At 39.2% G+C, this 13,444-nt stretch overlaps 1 protein-coding gene across 2 annotated transcripts in view; it reads right to left on the minus strand.

The window, feature by feature from the left end:
- The window catches only part of plce1 (phospholipase C, epsilon 1), a 92,083-nt gene that overhangs the window by 73,727 nt on the left and 4,912 nt on the right, over positions 1-13,444 (minus strand). For both annotated transcript variants that reach the window (XM_038735511.1, XM_038735510.1), the window contains exons 2-6: positions 7,870-7,957; positions 3,650-4,003; positions 2,562-3,194; positions 1,974-2,384; positions 1,610-1,819 (exon numbers count right to left, since the gene is read on the minus strand). In XM_038735511.1, coding sequence (XP_038591439.1) covers positions 1,610-1,819; positions 1,974-2,384; positions 2,562-3,149 — 1,209 coding nt within the window. In that variant the 5' untranslated portion in view covers positions 3,150-3,194; positions 3,650-4,003; positions 7,870-7,957. The remainder of the gene's footprint in view (positions 1-1,609; positions 1,820-1,973; positions 2,385-2,561; positions 3,195-3,649; positions 4,004-7,869; positions 7,958-13,444) is intronic.

Below are 13,444 nucleotides of genomic sequence, written 5' to 3' on the forward strand. Positions count from 1 at the left end.
CACACATATCCATATAACTGTGCACATGTCAGAATCCCATCAAAAAATTGTAATACATAAAACAAATATCTATTATCGCAACACAATTTAAAATTCTACACAGCAAAAAGTCAATAGGTGGCTTACACTGACACACTGGAAATGACAGTCGGAGCAATAAACATAGAGATGGCTGTAAAGGCGCAAGATAGGGCATGATGGAGAGTTGACCTGCAGAGTAACTGCTATCTCTCTGATAATTCCTTACACATATACAGTATATTTTGCTAGTACCGTAATACAGCAACAGTTACACATAGCAGAAAAGTGCAAATTGTATTTCAACAGAAAGATATAATATATAAAGATATAAAATATAATAAAGTTGGTGTTGTGTAATTGAGTGTATGTCTCCTCAAGGAACAGGGTTTCGGTCCCCATGTGTTTTGAGTTTTTTTGCAGGAAGAGGAGGGATAAGATAACAAAAAACAACAGGAAAGCATCCTGTGTGATGCTGCTGATCCCTAGTCCGTGCATTCCAGTTAAAGGCTGAATTGTGGCTGCCAAGGTTGCTCAAGTTGAACAGCTCCTGCGAGAGGTTTTCATGTTTGTAAAAACACTCCATCCTTTGCTTGGAAACCTGACAATAACACAGCAATGTCCTGGGTCTCTCTCTCTGTCTCATTCTGCCTCCCCCCCCCCCCATCCTCCATCTCTCTTTAACTTTCTCACTCTGTCTTGCTCATTTACCCTCTCTCCAATTTCCATGGCCGTAACTTTAATGCAAATGCCAACTCTGCTCAGTCCATTTACACACACACACACACACACACACACACACAGAAGGCTCAGTCATTCAGTCTGTCAGTAATATGGGGAGCAGAACTAACAGAGAATAAATCATTTTTCCACAGCAGGGGCCTACCCCGAACAAAGAGCCTGTGTGTATGTGTTTTTGGGATGTGTGTGTTGGTCTATTAGCATATTGCTTGAACAAATTATTCATCTTTCAGGCGTAACAGGCATAAGATTTCAATCCAAACAGAGGAAAGCAAAAGCCAAGAACATTTTTCCTCCACTGAATCAAGAATCAATCAATTCATAAATACTCTTGTGTCACTGCAGCTAAGTAAGTCTTGCACGTCTTGTGGCAGAAAAAAAAAGAGCTCGGAAAGAAAACCACTGCCTTATCATCTGTGGAAATTCCACGTCATTTTAAAGCACATCATAGCTTCAGTCAGTCAGTGATGGAAGGCCATGAACGGCATAAAGATTCAATAGTTCCCACTGCAGCACATTTCCTAAACTTGTAAATAAAAAATGCAACTTTAACAACCCTTTGCTTGGGATGATTATGAAAAACATGTTTAATCGAAATCCTTTTGAGATGCACCGATACCCAGGCTACTGTTAACACGCTCCTGTTAAGGGAGCATGTTAACAGTAGCCTGGGTGTGAAAGATAAACTATGCAAGACCTGAGAACTTCACTGCATTGCTGTCCTGAATCTACGTTTTCAACAACCTTTACAGCACATTTGAGTAACTTAAGTCTCAAATGCTTCTATTATGTGTTTGTGTTACAAAACTTTAATTTAAAACACAGGGAGTTTATATATACATTCTCTTACTTGATGTAGCTTAACTCCAACAAAACGTAGTATCCCCCTGCAGACTCTGACTTCTTCTCCCACAACCTGCATTAAGATTGGCCAGATATTCTTCTTGCTGGGTTGCCATATTCTGCGATAAGCAACCACCTCCCAGACCTCCTCTGAGATGCGTCCTGATGGCAGTGTCTTGACAATCGCTCTGGTTCCAGTACACACTGACTTGGTCACCTTATGGAACGAGGGAAAGTATTTAAGCATTGTTTTAAAGCATACTATTAATGATGAGCACAGCCAAGAGTCATAAAAAAACAAAAATAACAAACGTCATATCAACTTTGCTCCAGACACTGGAGCTAAAAAAGGGAATATTCCATGTAAATACCTTTTGATTATTCCTGAAGAAGCGCCTCACTAGGACAGTGGAACGTTCTCCACGGTTCCTAACAAACTCTGCGTTATCCAAGAGACCCTCTCCATCCTCTTCATCACTGCTGCTGCCCCCGCTGCAGTTCCCGGTCACTCCTAAAGATGACCTCTTAACGCTCCCCGCGGTTGTCGTCATGGTGTCGAGAGATGCCCGTAGCAGGAATAGTTTCTCCAGGGAGCATTTGTTGACCCTGGGCCTTCGGTTGAGCCTCTCTAAACTCGAGTAGCCATCTTTGAGATGGTGCCGGTGGAGGCGTCCATTTTGGTGATGCTGGCGAGGGTTGGGCAAGGGGGAACTACAAGGAGAGGACACCAAAGAGCTTGGTTCACTGGACGGACTGCAGCGAGATGAGAGGCAGGATGATGTCTAGAAGCAGATAACAAAGCAAATTAAATAGTCTTAGTTAGTCTGTACGGCTAAATAATCAGTGCCTTGAATGGGCTATGTAATGGGGTAAAGCATTACATTTACAGTGCAAACGTTGTGATTTTCTCAAAAACCATATTGCAGATAAGCAGGGCTAGCAACTTCCTCTTTTAGTACCTTATGGAAAGCCCGCACAGACACGGGCAGGCTGCTGCGGCGGATGTGTCGCTGATTGGGCAGAGAGGGGATGGGGCTGAGGCTCGGACTCTGAACAGGGCTGGGGCTCGGACTGGATCTAGGGCTGTGGCAACAGTAGATGTTTGGACTCACACAATTGCCAGCCATGGTGCAGGAGCAGCGGGTGCTGCCAGTTCTGTTTCTGCCTGCATCCACACCCTCTCCAAGGGTGTCCAGCTGGCACGGAGATCCCCCTGAACTTTTCCCAGGTATTGGAGTAACTCTGTTACTGCCAGCCGACAGCTCTGGATAAAGTTTCTCTTCAGTGCTCAAGAGTTCTGAGCTGTAATACAAGCACTCATATTCCTCGTCCAAAATTGTCCCTTTCCCACTGTCACACGACAGCTTCCTATATAAAAGGAGGGAAGGCCTGCTCCTTTCTTTTGAATGCCACAACTGGTCAGAGTATCGCCGTACTTCCCGGCTGTCATTTGAGCGCCTGGCTTCTCTGCTGGGTCTATGCTCAGTGGATGAAGATGAAGCCAGAACTACAGCCTCAACCTGTTTCTGATTTTCTTCAGTGGCCATTGAGTCTCCCTGGAGCGGCCTGCTTTATCCTTTGTTTTGCTGCAGCTTTGAAAATAATTGATGACAGTTAAGTATTTAGAAGAACTTCAGAAAGTGCTTTATTTATTTATATAAAACTGGTTGCATTATACCTAATCTGTGATGCAAAATCAATCATATATATTTCTCTAAGACTCTTTTAAGTGACATCTTCCATCTAAATTAGTGGCTCCATAGAGCAGCAGGAGTAATGTGCAGCCTTCAAACCCGAAATAATGTGTAAGGCGACCGCATTCTCATGTTTATAACAAAGCTGGTCAAGACGACAAATGATAGTCCAGTTTTCCCTGAAAAGTCTACTGTTACATCTAGGGGGGATTGAAGCACATTTCTCTGCTGCAGCTTCACTTGATTGATTGACTGAGTGAGTGATTGACCTACGTAATACAAGTGCACTTTTAATCAACGATAATCTATTATCAGCATCTGACCTTTTTTTTAGCACAGTTCAAAGCACTTACTTAGATGATGAGAGAGATCCACTTCAGGTCATGCTACACAACAGACCCAAGCTTCTTCTTCACTTTCAGTGTGCCATCGTGGTCATAGGCATGTGCTGGGGCAAATAATGACTTCAGCTTCCACACAGAGTGTGTTCTGTGTGTGTTTTGTGTGTGCGTGTTGTGGAAACAGAAGCTTGTGCAGCTGTACAAACTGCCAGATAGAAAGCCCACGGAGGTGACCCTGGAGGACTGAGGAATGTCCTTGATAGTAGGGATCACAGTCACAGCTTACAAGCCCATGTGTGTGCCCATATGCGCTAGCTGTGACTGGTCCTGACATGTATCAGCGGCATAGATATCCACTCGTAGGCCCTGTGTGTGTGAGAGAGAGAGAGAGAGAGAGAGAGAGAGAGAGAGAGAGAGAGAGAGAGAGAGAGAGAGAGAGAGAGAGAGAGAGAGAGAGAGAGAGAGAGAGAGAGAGAGAGAGAGAGAGAGAGAGAGAGAGAGAGAGAGAGAGAGAATTAATTAAAGAGAGAGAAGTAATTAAAATACATTTTTAACTTCCACACCATTGAAGCATATTCAAAGAGGGTAGGGTGAGACAGCTAGAACGTTCAAGACTTAGTAATAAATATTACAATAAGAGACATAGACAAACATGAGAAACACATTTTACTAACTTTAAGAGATGCTCTCATTTCCTTCTCTGCTTACTTCTCTCATCACATCAGCTTTCTTATCTATAACCATTCAACTAAATCACGGCACAAAGGGTGAGCCATTGTGACAGAAACAACTGAAACAACAAATGCTGAATTTCAGCGGGAAGGGAAAAATAAGGGAAGAACAATACTCATTTTTACACCCATCAAAACTACCAACCTTCTTGGGCAATACGAACAGTACATGTATCCCCATGTTCTGAGGTGATGTATTAAGTGTAGGGCATGTAATTTGCTTGCTATAGTTAAAAAAATGTATTTGAACCTTCAACCAAGTCCAGTTGCCCTTGACTTTAACCTTCTTTGGATAACTATGACCTGGATGACTGAGAAACTTCACAGACATATCTGAATGCATCACCTCTCAGAGGTTGAACTGAATTGTTCAGTGATGCGTCGTGGAGAAGTAGCATGGATTAACTCCATGGGAAAACTTCAAGTACACCATCACCACACTAACAAATGATTAATTATCAGCCTGCCATGGGGTCTAAAAACTGGATCCTGTATCTACATATCCCACAGTTATCTAACATCATCATAAATTGCATTTTATAAATAAGAAAAACTGCGCTGGATTGATACAATGCAACTGGCATCTTAAAATGACAGTTTCAATTAAATTTTTCTATGATGTGATGGCACTGACGATGATCTCATTTTTTATTTTGCTAGTCTTAAAACACAAGACTCTTGTCTGTAACAACACACACAGCTGTGCAATAAATAGGAAGTGATGTCTGTTATCCATAACCTCAGAAAAAGTGATTTAACTGAACTTATTCTGTCTATATCAATCTAGCATACTGGTAGGTGAATAAATCAAGTTGAGCTAAGACCAGTTATGCACCCTGGTTGTATGACATACATCCATAACAGACACACTCACCCACAACATGTGGGTTTACTAATTGTGTGGTTCTGGTATAGACATGTTGGCAAACGATGAATAAATCCAAAATACTAGTGGCCAAAAACTCATAATAAGAGTGCCTACAGCACTCACTTCTCTGCCAAAATGCGTGGGCCACAATTGGAATGTAGGACCGACTCACAGACGGACAACCAGCTACACAGTTAGTGTGTGTGTGTGTGGGGGGGGGGCTCATTGACCTTTGCTAGTTCCCCCCCCACACACACACACACACCCACACACCCACACAATATCAAGGTGTCTGAAGCCTCTTTTCAAGGCTCTGTGCGGCATTCACACAGACAGAATTTCAGCCAAAGGGATTTGACAGCTAAAAGATCTTTGGATGATGGGACATTTACAAACTTTGAATCAACTGAATCCAGCACCACACCAAAGTTTGCCAAACAAAACAGACCTTCATTGATCACAAAACATTTTTATTGTTTTACTGGAGTTGCTGAGTCAGCTTTAAAAGAATGAGCCACTCCTGTAGTAGTAAATAAGAGATGTGCCAAGATTAAAAAATTTCCGGAAACTCAACGCCTAGTAAAAATGTATGTTTGGGGCCACCGAAGGTGGTTACATTAAGGATTTAAAATGGGCTTTAATAAACAATATAATGAATCTAATAAAAGTACCTACAACTTAATGAAACAGCCAATTATTTGACCAATGAAAATTAATATTACACGTCACAACTTTGTGTGGCACATCACACCTGCAAAATAAGGCTGGTGGAAACTTTGCATAGAGAATTTGTGGCCTTTCATAAAACTGATCTGGAAAGTCAAGGACAGTTTGGATATCTTGGGATGTGCATAATACTTACCTTTCTCTCTTATATAATTATAAAAAATATATAAAAACCCAAACATTACAAAGACACAAACATGATGCAGTATGTTACCCCAAACATGTAAAAAAACAAACTCCAAGATAAAAACTGAAAAAATTGACTTCAGTGTGTCAGTTGCACAATATACCTGTGACTGAAATTGTAACACATGGGAGCAGCTTGCCTAGGGCTACACTGCTGACTAACAGCAGGCACCTTGAGACTTTTGATCTACTGATTTTTCTCACAAGACCGGAGACAAAATATGATGAGGAACATTTTCACCCCCATTTTTGAATGCCCCAAATAATCTAATCATAATCTAAATCATGGCGGTTTTCAGAAGAATGTCTTCATCAGCAAGCTGTCACCAATCATGTCAGATTACATTTTTTTGTAAGCCCACCCCGGTCCATAACAGGAAGAATCTCACCTGCCTGTATGTGTCACACTCAAATAACAGGTCCAACCAGATGTATCAAAAGTTGGAAAAGAATGCACAACATTTAGCAACTACATGTGACACTGTACCATATCTCTCCCCAGTGCTTATGTTATTGTCATTCGTGCTAGATATAAAACCCTAACCTTTTGGCATCAAATCATAAAGAAGCACTGTTTAACTTTTTCATTTTATAGTATAAATTAAGAATAAATAAACACTGTGATATAATAAATACTCCACCTTTCTGTGAACCTGTGTGTACATGCTTATATTCATTTGAAATCACAAATCAAGTTTGGTATGTATAATTTGCTATGAAGAGAACCTGCAATTGAGTTTGGGCGTAGTTTTAAAATAAAGATTAGCAACCGTAACACGGACAAGTCATAGTAACTACTAAAATTTGGGGGAGCGATGAGAAACTAAATGTGCACAATATGAGGCACAATTAAAAACATGGGATATATCAAAACTAAATCTATTTTTCTATTTTAATGTTAATGTTACCTGTCACATTAAGTCTTAGTTCATTTGAGGACACAATCTGACACGACACATGTTAGACCATGAACCTGTCTAATTATGGGTCAGGAGGGCAGTGCTAGCATAACACTCTGGTTACCCCAGGAAAGAAGTTGCATACTGTAACTTTAAATCCTAAAGCCATGTGCCGGGGGACATGACAGACAGCTGTGCTTTCCATCAAGTTAAATTAAAAACACTCTGAAATTAGCAACAGGATAGCTTTTCCACATCGTGGTTACTTAAAATGGAAGCTATATAGATGTGCTACAGCTCTACATTTAGTGTTTATTCTTATGACTGTATTTTATTCCTATAATTGAAAAGCTAATGAAATAACAACAATAAAGACTTCTTAACACACAACCACATAGCAGACCTGCTATGTGATTATCTCGGAAGGTGACTTCTCCACACACACACACACACACACACACACTAGAGAATTGCTAGCAATCAAAAAGAATGATTAAATCTCTGCAGTTTGTAAACCTAGAAAACAACCACGCACACACACAGTTCAAAGTATCTTTTGTTATCAGCTGAACTGTGACCCCGGCTGGCAAAAGCAATGGCTCTTCCAGGGTAAATCTCAGCCTTGGGCTAAAAACACAGACAGACACACCCACACACACTGGAAACCAGGTCACACAGAGTGACAAGTGCACTGACCAAGAAATCCCACGATCACTTCTACTTCACTTGTTGTATTATATAAAATATTGTCCAGCACATGGCACTCAGAAATATCTCAAAAGGTCAAAAAGTATTCCAGTATCATTTCATGATAATACTTACATTACCGTAGGCAATAAGCCTTGTAAAAGGTGTTGTACATCTAACGCTCCAGGTGAGTCAGGCTTCCCGATCACTATCTTGTTGTCATCTGAGGGAGACACACACAGGGGGAGAGTGAAAGAGTGTTTGGATGTGAGAGACAAAGATTGACATTAGGGATGGGCCTTCCACAGTCAGTCTACAAGTTCAGCAGCCAATCAGAATGTGTTTTTGAAGTTTGTGCACATTGTAAAAATGTTTCACCTTTGCCATGGCAACAACGAACTGGGATTCTTTAAGTAAATAAATAAATAAACAAATAAACTTCGACAGTCATGTGACTGCTGCCAGTCAACAAAAGGACTTCAGCGATACACATACTTATTTTTGTCCAAGATGAGACACCATAAATCTATGCTGGTATAACAAAGTGATCATTATTTCTAAATATTGACATTTCAGGAAATACCTGTGCAGCAAATATGAAGCTACAGAAAGCAGCCGGTTAGCTTAGCTGGAAGACTGGAAACAGAGAATCAGCTGACTTATATCTGTCCAAAGCTAAATAAATCTCCTTACTAGCTGTCCCAAAACTCACTAATTTACACATTAGACTGTGTTTGTATAGTCTGTAAAAAATTATTTTTAAAATAGTGAAAAAATGACATGTTTTCTTAATAACAATATAACAAAAATTCAATAAATGTTCAATAGATCGAATGAATTAGCGCTTTCTATAAAGATAATTATTTTGTTGAGGAAAAGGGACTGAGAAAAGATTTTATTGTAATTGTTTTGAATGCTCTACCCCAGATATGTTAAGTGATCCACTGTTTGGCATCAAGTGTTTGTCATTATCAGACCATAAAGAATAGTTAGATACCACAATTAACCATCTGGTTTCTTCAACTTTCACTCAAAAAAATCTGCCTTTAAACTTATAATTATTGTTATATATGAACATTTTCGGCCATATCGCCCCAACCTTAGTTATGTTTAAGTCTTGTTGTGCCTGTGAGGTTGCAACCAACGAGACTTCAAGTATAGCACATAGGCTCTTGGTTGTCAAGGTGGATTATTTGAATTGTATTAATATTTTAAAATACTCGAGGTAATGATATCTTTCAAAAATAGCAAATGTTTGAACACGGGCTTGTGGACTGCTTTAAAAAGCTTCTATACTTCAAAAGAAGGCAAAAAAAGCTGCTACCTCCATTGAATCGCTGAAAAACCTGATGAAATAAGACAGACAGCTGTCCGTCCATCTTACTTTAAAAGAGAGCTGTTGGGTACTCTCTCCAACAAGATCCAACATTTCCCATGCTGCAATAAAGTGCAACACATGTTGATGAAAGCAAAAGGGGATGACCTCAGCACGTCTGACAGTCCTGAAGAAACTGGATCTAATCAGAATCAGATGGTTAACAAAAAAACTGTGTTGTATTTGTGAGTGTGTGTCAGTTGTTCCCTCATGTATCTAAAATGGGTATTTCCAAACTGCCATATGTCAATTCAAAAAAATAATGTACAGTATCATTTGTTCTGGAGGAAAACTCTTTAGTTACATCACGTATTACTAATTACTAATTTTGCTTTCACATACAAGGCACATTACAGTGGAGTAGTGTGACATTCACATGAAGACTACTAGAGCCAGGTCCTCATCAGCAAAGTCTCAAGTTTTACCAGTTTTTAGTATTTTAAAAGGAACATCACAGCCGTGAAGTGAAAATATCAACGACTGTGATATTATCAAAAAATACAGCAAATGATGAAAGGCCAGTGCACTTGCACCATTCCTTTCTTCAGACGTACGGTGAACTTAAAGGTGACAGGCGGCAAAAGAGGACTATGCTGTCACTATAGTTCGGTGGATGTATAATTAGGAAACTGTTAACGCATTAGCCATAAACGCTTGCTAAGCAAATGGTAGATCAAGGCTCAACGTGGCCATGATTGATGGTTGAATTTCAATCTACATCTAACACTTCTCCAAACTGGGCCACAGTTTTTGTTTTTTTACAAGTTGAGTCATTCAACTCGTTAGAGCCGAGTTTGTGTCTCAAGACTGGAAAAGTTTTTGAACCCCTGTCCTAAATCGTTTTTTATCCCCTCAACAGGGGGGCCCTTCACTCTCACATAAAAGGCTTTTTCTAATGTTCATTCATGAGGGATTATTTCACAACTCATCCAAACGATGACTCACGGACTGGTATGTGATTAGGTCAAACTTCACATGGAGTGCAGGGAAGTAAAGCCCAGTCAGCGAGGTAGAAAGCAGCACCGTAAATTAAAGATACTAATCTTTATGTTTCATATTTACAATTAAGCTAATTTAAATGCTACTCAGCTAGTGGATGAGGAAAGTAATAGAGCGTAAATGGCAAGTGTAAAATGAGTGCTGGATTCAAACTGAGTTGAAATGCAACCAAAACACTTAATACGTCACACTAAGATTCACAATTTGATCTTAAGCATTCAACCAACACAATAAGCAGGTCAGGGAGAGAAGGAAGGAATCCCCCTTTCTGCTGTGTCGGGACCAAAGAGAAAAAAAGGCACGCCATGTGAATTTAATAGAGTGACGCTCCAACTGGTGTTACCCAACTGCACTGAAAACAGATTCCAATTAGTTAATCTTTTCAGTCACACATTCTTTGGTGCTGCCAGAAAGGTGACCATTAGTACTGTAAAGAAAGTACTGAAAATTTGCCAAGGACACAGATTTGAATTCCATGCAGAATGGAAGAAAGTAAGAAAAACTAATCCTGTAGAAAGAATGTTAACACATGTTAGAGAACATAATGCAACTGATAGCATAGCCTACGTGACATTGCTATCACTCTTAATATAGCCAAAAACACTGAATTGGATATTGGACAATTTTAATTTATTGACAAGCATCATGTTTTTTGATCGTTATCAGAACCACAGTGCGTTGTAAAGAGGAATGTGAATAATGCTGTATGAACTAAGGAAGATCCTCAGTGTTGTGGAACTGTATTCAATCCAAACGTAGTATAGAGATCCAGTAACATTCTGCACACTTGCCTTTCAATCTTCAGATTACTAACACACTCACTCTTCTTGCAAAGGAACTCCCCTCTCTTTAACACATGGGGTCAGAGAAGAAAAGACACATCACATGACCACAATAGAAACACATTCCTTAAACTGGTGGCAGCTGAAAAGAAACCATGCAGTGCAAAGACCTAGATAAAGGGACAGATCAGTGAAAGGAAACCCTTTATATGCTTTAGAATAAAAACAATCCATAAAAACAGGTCGTATGAATCTATCTGATTATAAAATATGTAATATATCTTTATTTAGATTTGTATGCATTATTGTGGGTAGCAGAATTGTGACAGAGATCTGACTTGGAGAAACTGAAACAGGCCCTGATCAAAAAAAGAAAAAAAAACTGATGTAATTTCAGTTTCAATCCAACCCAACCCTGAACTTCGGCAGCATTCAATGAGCTGCAATCCTGCCAACTGACTGCCTGTTGTTATTCTAAATAATCTAAAACAATATAAAATTTTTAAAGGACTAAATTCTATATACCTCTGTTAACTATCATTCTATCTTTTTTTTTTTACAACAGGAACATCTCGAATTGGCCCGAACCCAGTGGGTTCGAAACCAGCCAGCTTCGGAATCACAGCTTACAGTGGGTAAAAACTGATGGAAAACTGTTTTCTATCTGCTGGCCTGAACATTTCAGTAAAGAAAAAAACTTAGCTGAATGGAATCTGTACTTTATCCATAATCATCCACCTTATTAGAAGATTTTAAAGCACTACGCACTTGAAGGGAATAGTTATTATTATTATTACAGTTTTGGGTTGGGACACAAAATGAGTCACACTTTCTGGTGGGTCCCCGCACAACAAGAGTGCTGGTTATGTTTATATTAGTCATGGGCACATTTTGAGACCATAATGGCAAGTTTTTTTAGATTAATACGTTTGTGCAGCCACATTTTGGCTTCCTGGACCGCATGCTTTTTTAATAATAAAGACTGAGAGTTGATTCTTCTGAAGAGGCAATGTGAACCTACTGAAAATCTTTAACGCTGTGATCTGTCAGAAATTGTCGAGGCTAAGGACTAAAATATCTTCGATTCATGAAGATTTTTATCAAACCAGGCACCAGGAGAGCTCATAAATACTTAAACACCTATATGGGAATCAGGGGACTATGACAGATTAAAGAGAGAGAAAACAGTCCACTTTTCCATTACTAACTTTTATCACCATGGATTCAAGATTCCAGATTATTGTCCCATAAAGTGGAACACTTGGTCATTTGGTTTGGGGTTTCACCCATGCTGCAGCCATATAAAGCATACAAAGGTGTGAATAAATAACATAAAGGTTCCTAAAAGCACCTATACGCAAACCGAGACACCTCAATAAAAGCAAAGATCTGCTTAAATCCCTTCAATAAAAGCTTTCTTTATCTGTGGCTATTTTTGTAGTTTTATTGGATTAATTAATTTTTAAATCTATTCAACCTACAACTGAGGATTCTGAACCTCCTCCCAGGAGATAGAAACTGATACTCGTGTAGCGTGTAGAACACTGGTTGGGTCAGGAACTATCTTATAGGCTAGCATGTTCGTAGGTAGACTCCAAGGATGGAAGCTGTCCTACCTCAATAATTTTCCATGCTGCCTGTGTGGCACATAGAATATTTATATGTAACTGCCCACTTAAAGTATGCACTTTATCATGCATGTTTTTACGGACAACCCCCATTCAATTTCAAACAATTTTATTTGGAGTTTAAAGATTTTAAGCTGTGGGCTTGTGCTGCATTCTTCAGTTGGCAGTTAAAACCAGAACAAGTAAAACCACTGGGTATTGTATTTATTCTTTCAGGTGGGTATCGTGCATTGTACCTAATGCTGGGCAACAATTAAAATTTTTAATTGATTAAAGTAATCGCATGATTTTCTTGAGATTAATCTCATTCTTATACGCAAAATTGAATAATGAATTCTAAAGTAGTGTATTGCGCACATGTAATTTATTTAATTTCTTTATTAATGTAGTTACATTTTTGAGGAGGTGCACATCAGGCGACAGCGTAGCCTCTGCGTAGCTTCTGCGTAGCCTCGTAGCCTACGCCGTCGATTTGACGTAGAAGTATAAATTGCACTTTATGTGCATGTGTACACTCGCGCAGACTTAAAAACATGAAACGACGTTACAAGTCGCAGTGGATATTTTACCAGCCCTAAGTGTACTATCATGAAGTTGGTAATTATTTGCGGTATTTGCGCTAGCTAGGTATCCTACTGGGCTGAATTGACACTAGCTATCCATTTATGATGAGAGGTTGTAATAGTCCATATAAGGAAATAAGATAACTGTTCTATCCTGGTAATGATAAGAATTGTTATTGATAATTGTAGATAATAGGATGATAGAGAATGAGCACTTTCAATACCCTATGTAGAATTTATCATTTGTAGTAGCCTACTTTTATACATAACAGTCTATTCAATGTTTATTGTGATTCTGTTAGCTGATTGATTAATAAATGGAAATATTTAGTGAATGCAGGGTTATTACTGTATTTTACTATA

Source organism: Micropterus salmoides, unplaced genomic scaffold (assembly GCF_014851395.1).
Source record: "Micropterus salmoides isolate LMB-PRFRI ecotype aquatic unplaced genomic scaffold, ASM1485139v1 Ms_hic_scaffold_21, whole genome shotgun sequence".
In the NCBI taxonomy this organism is placed as follows: domain Eukaryota; kingdom Metazoa; phylum Chordata; class Actinopteri; order Centrarchiformes; family Centrarchidae; genus Micropterus; species Micropterus salmoides.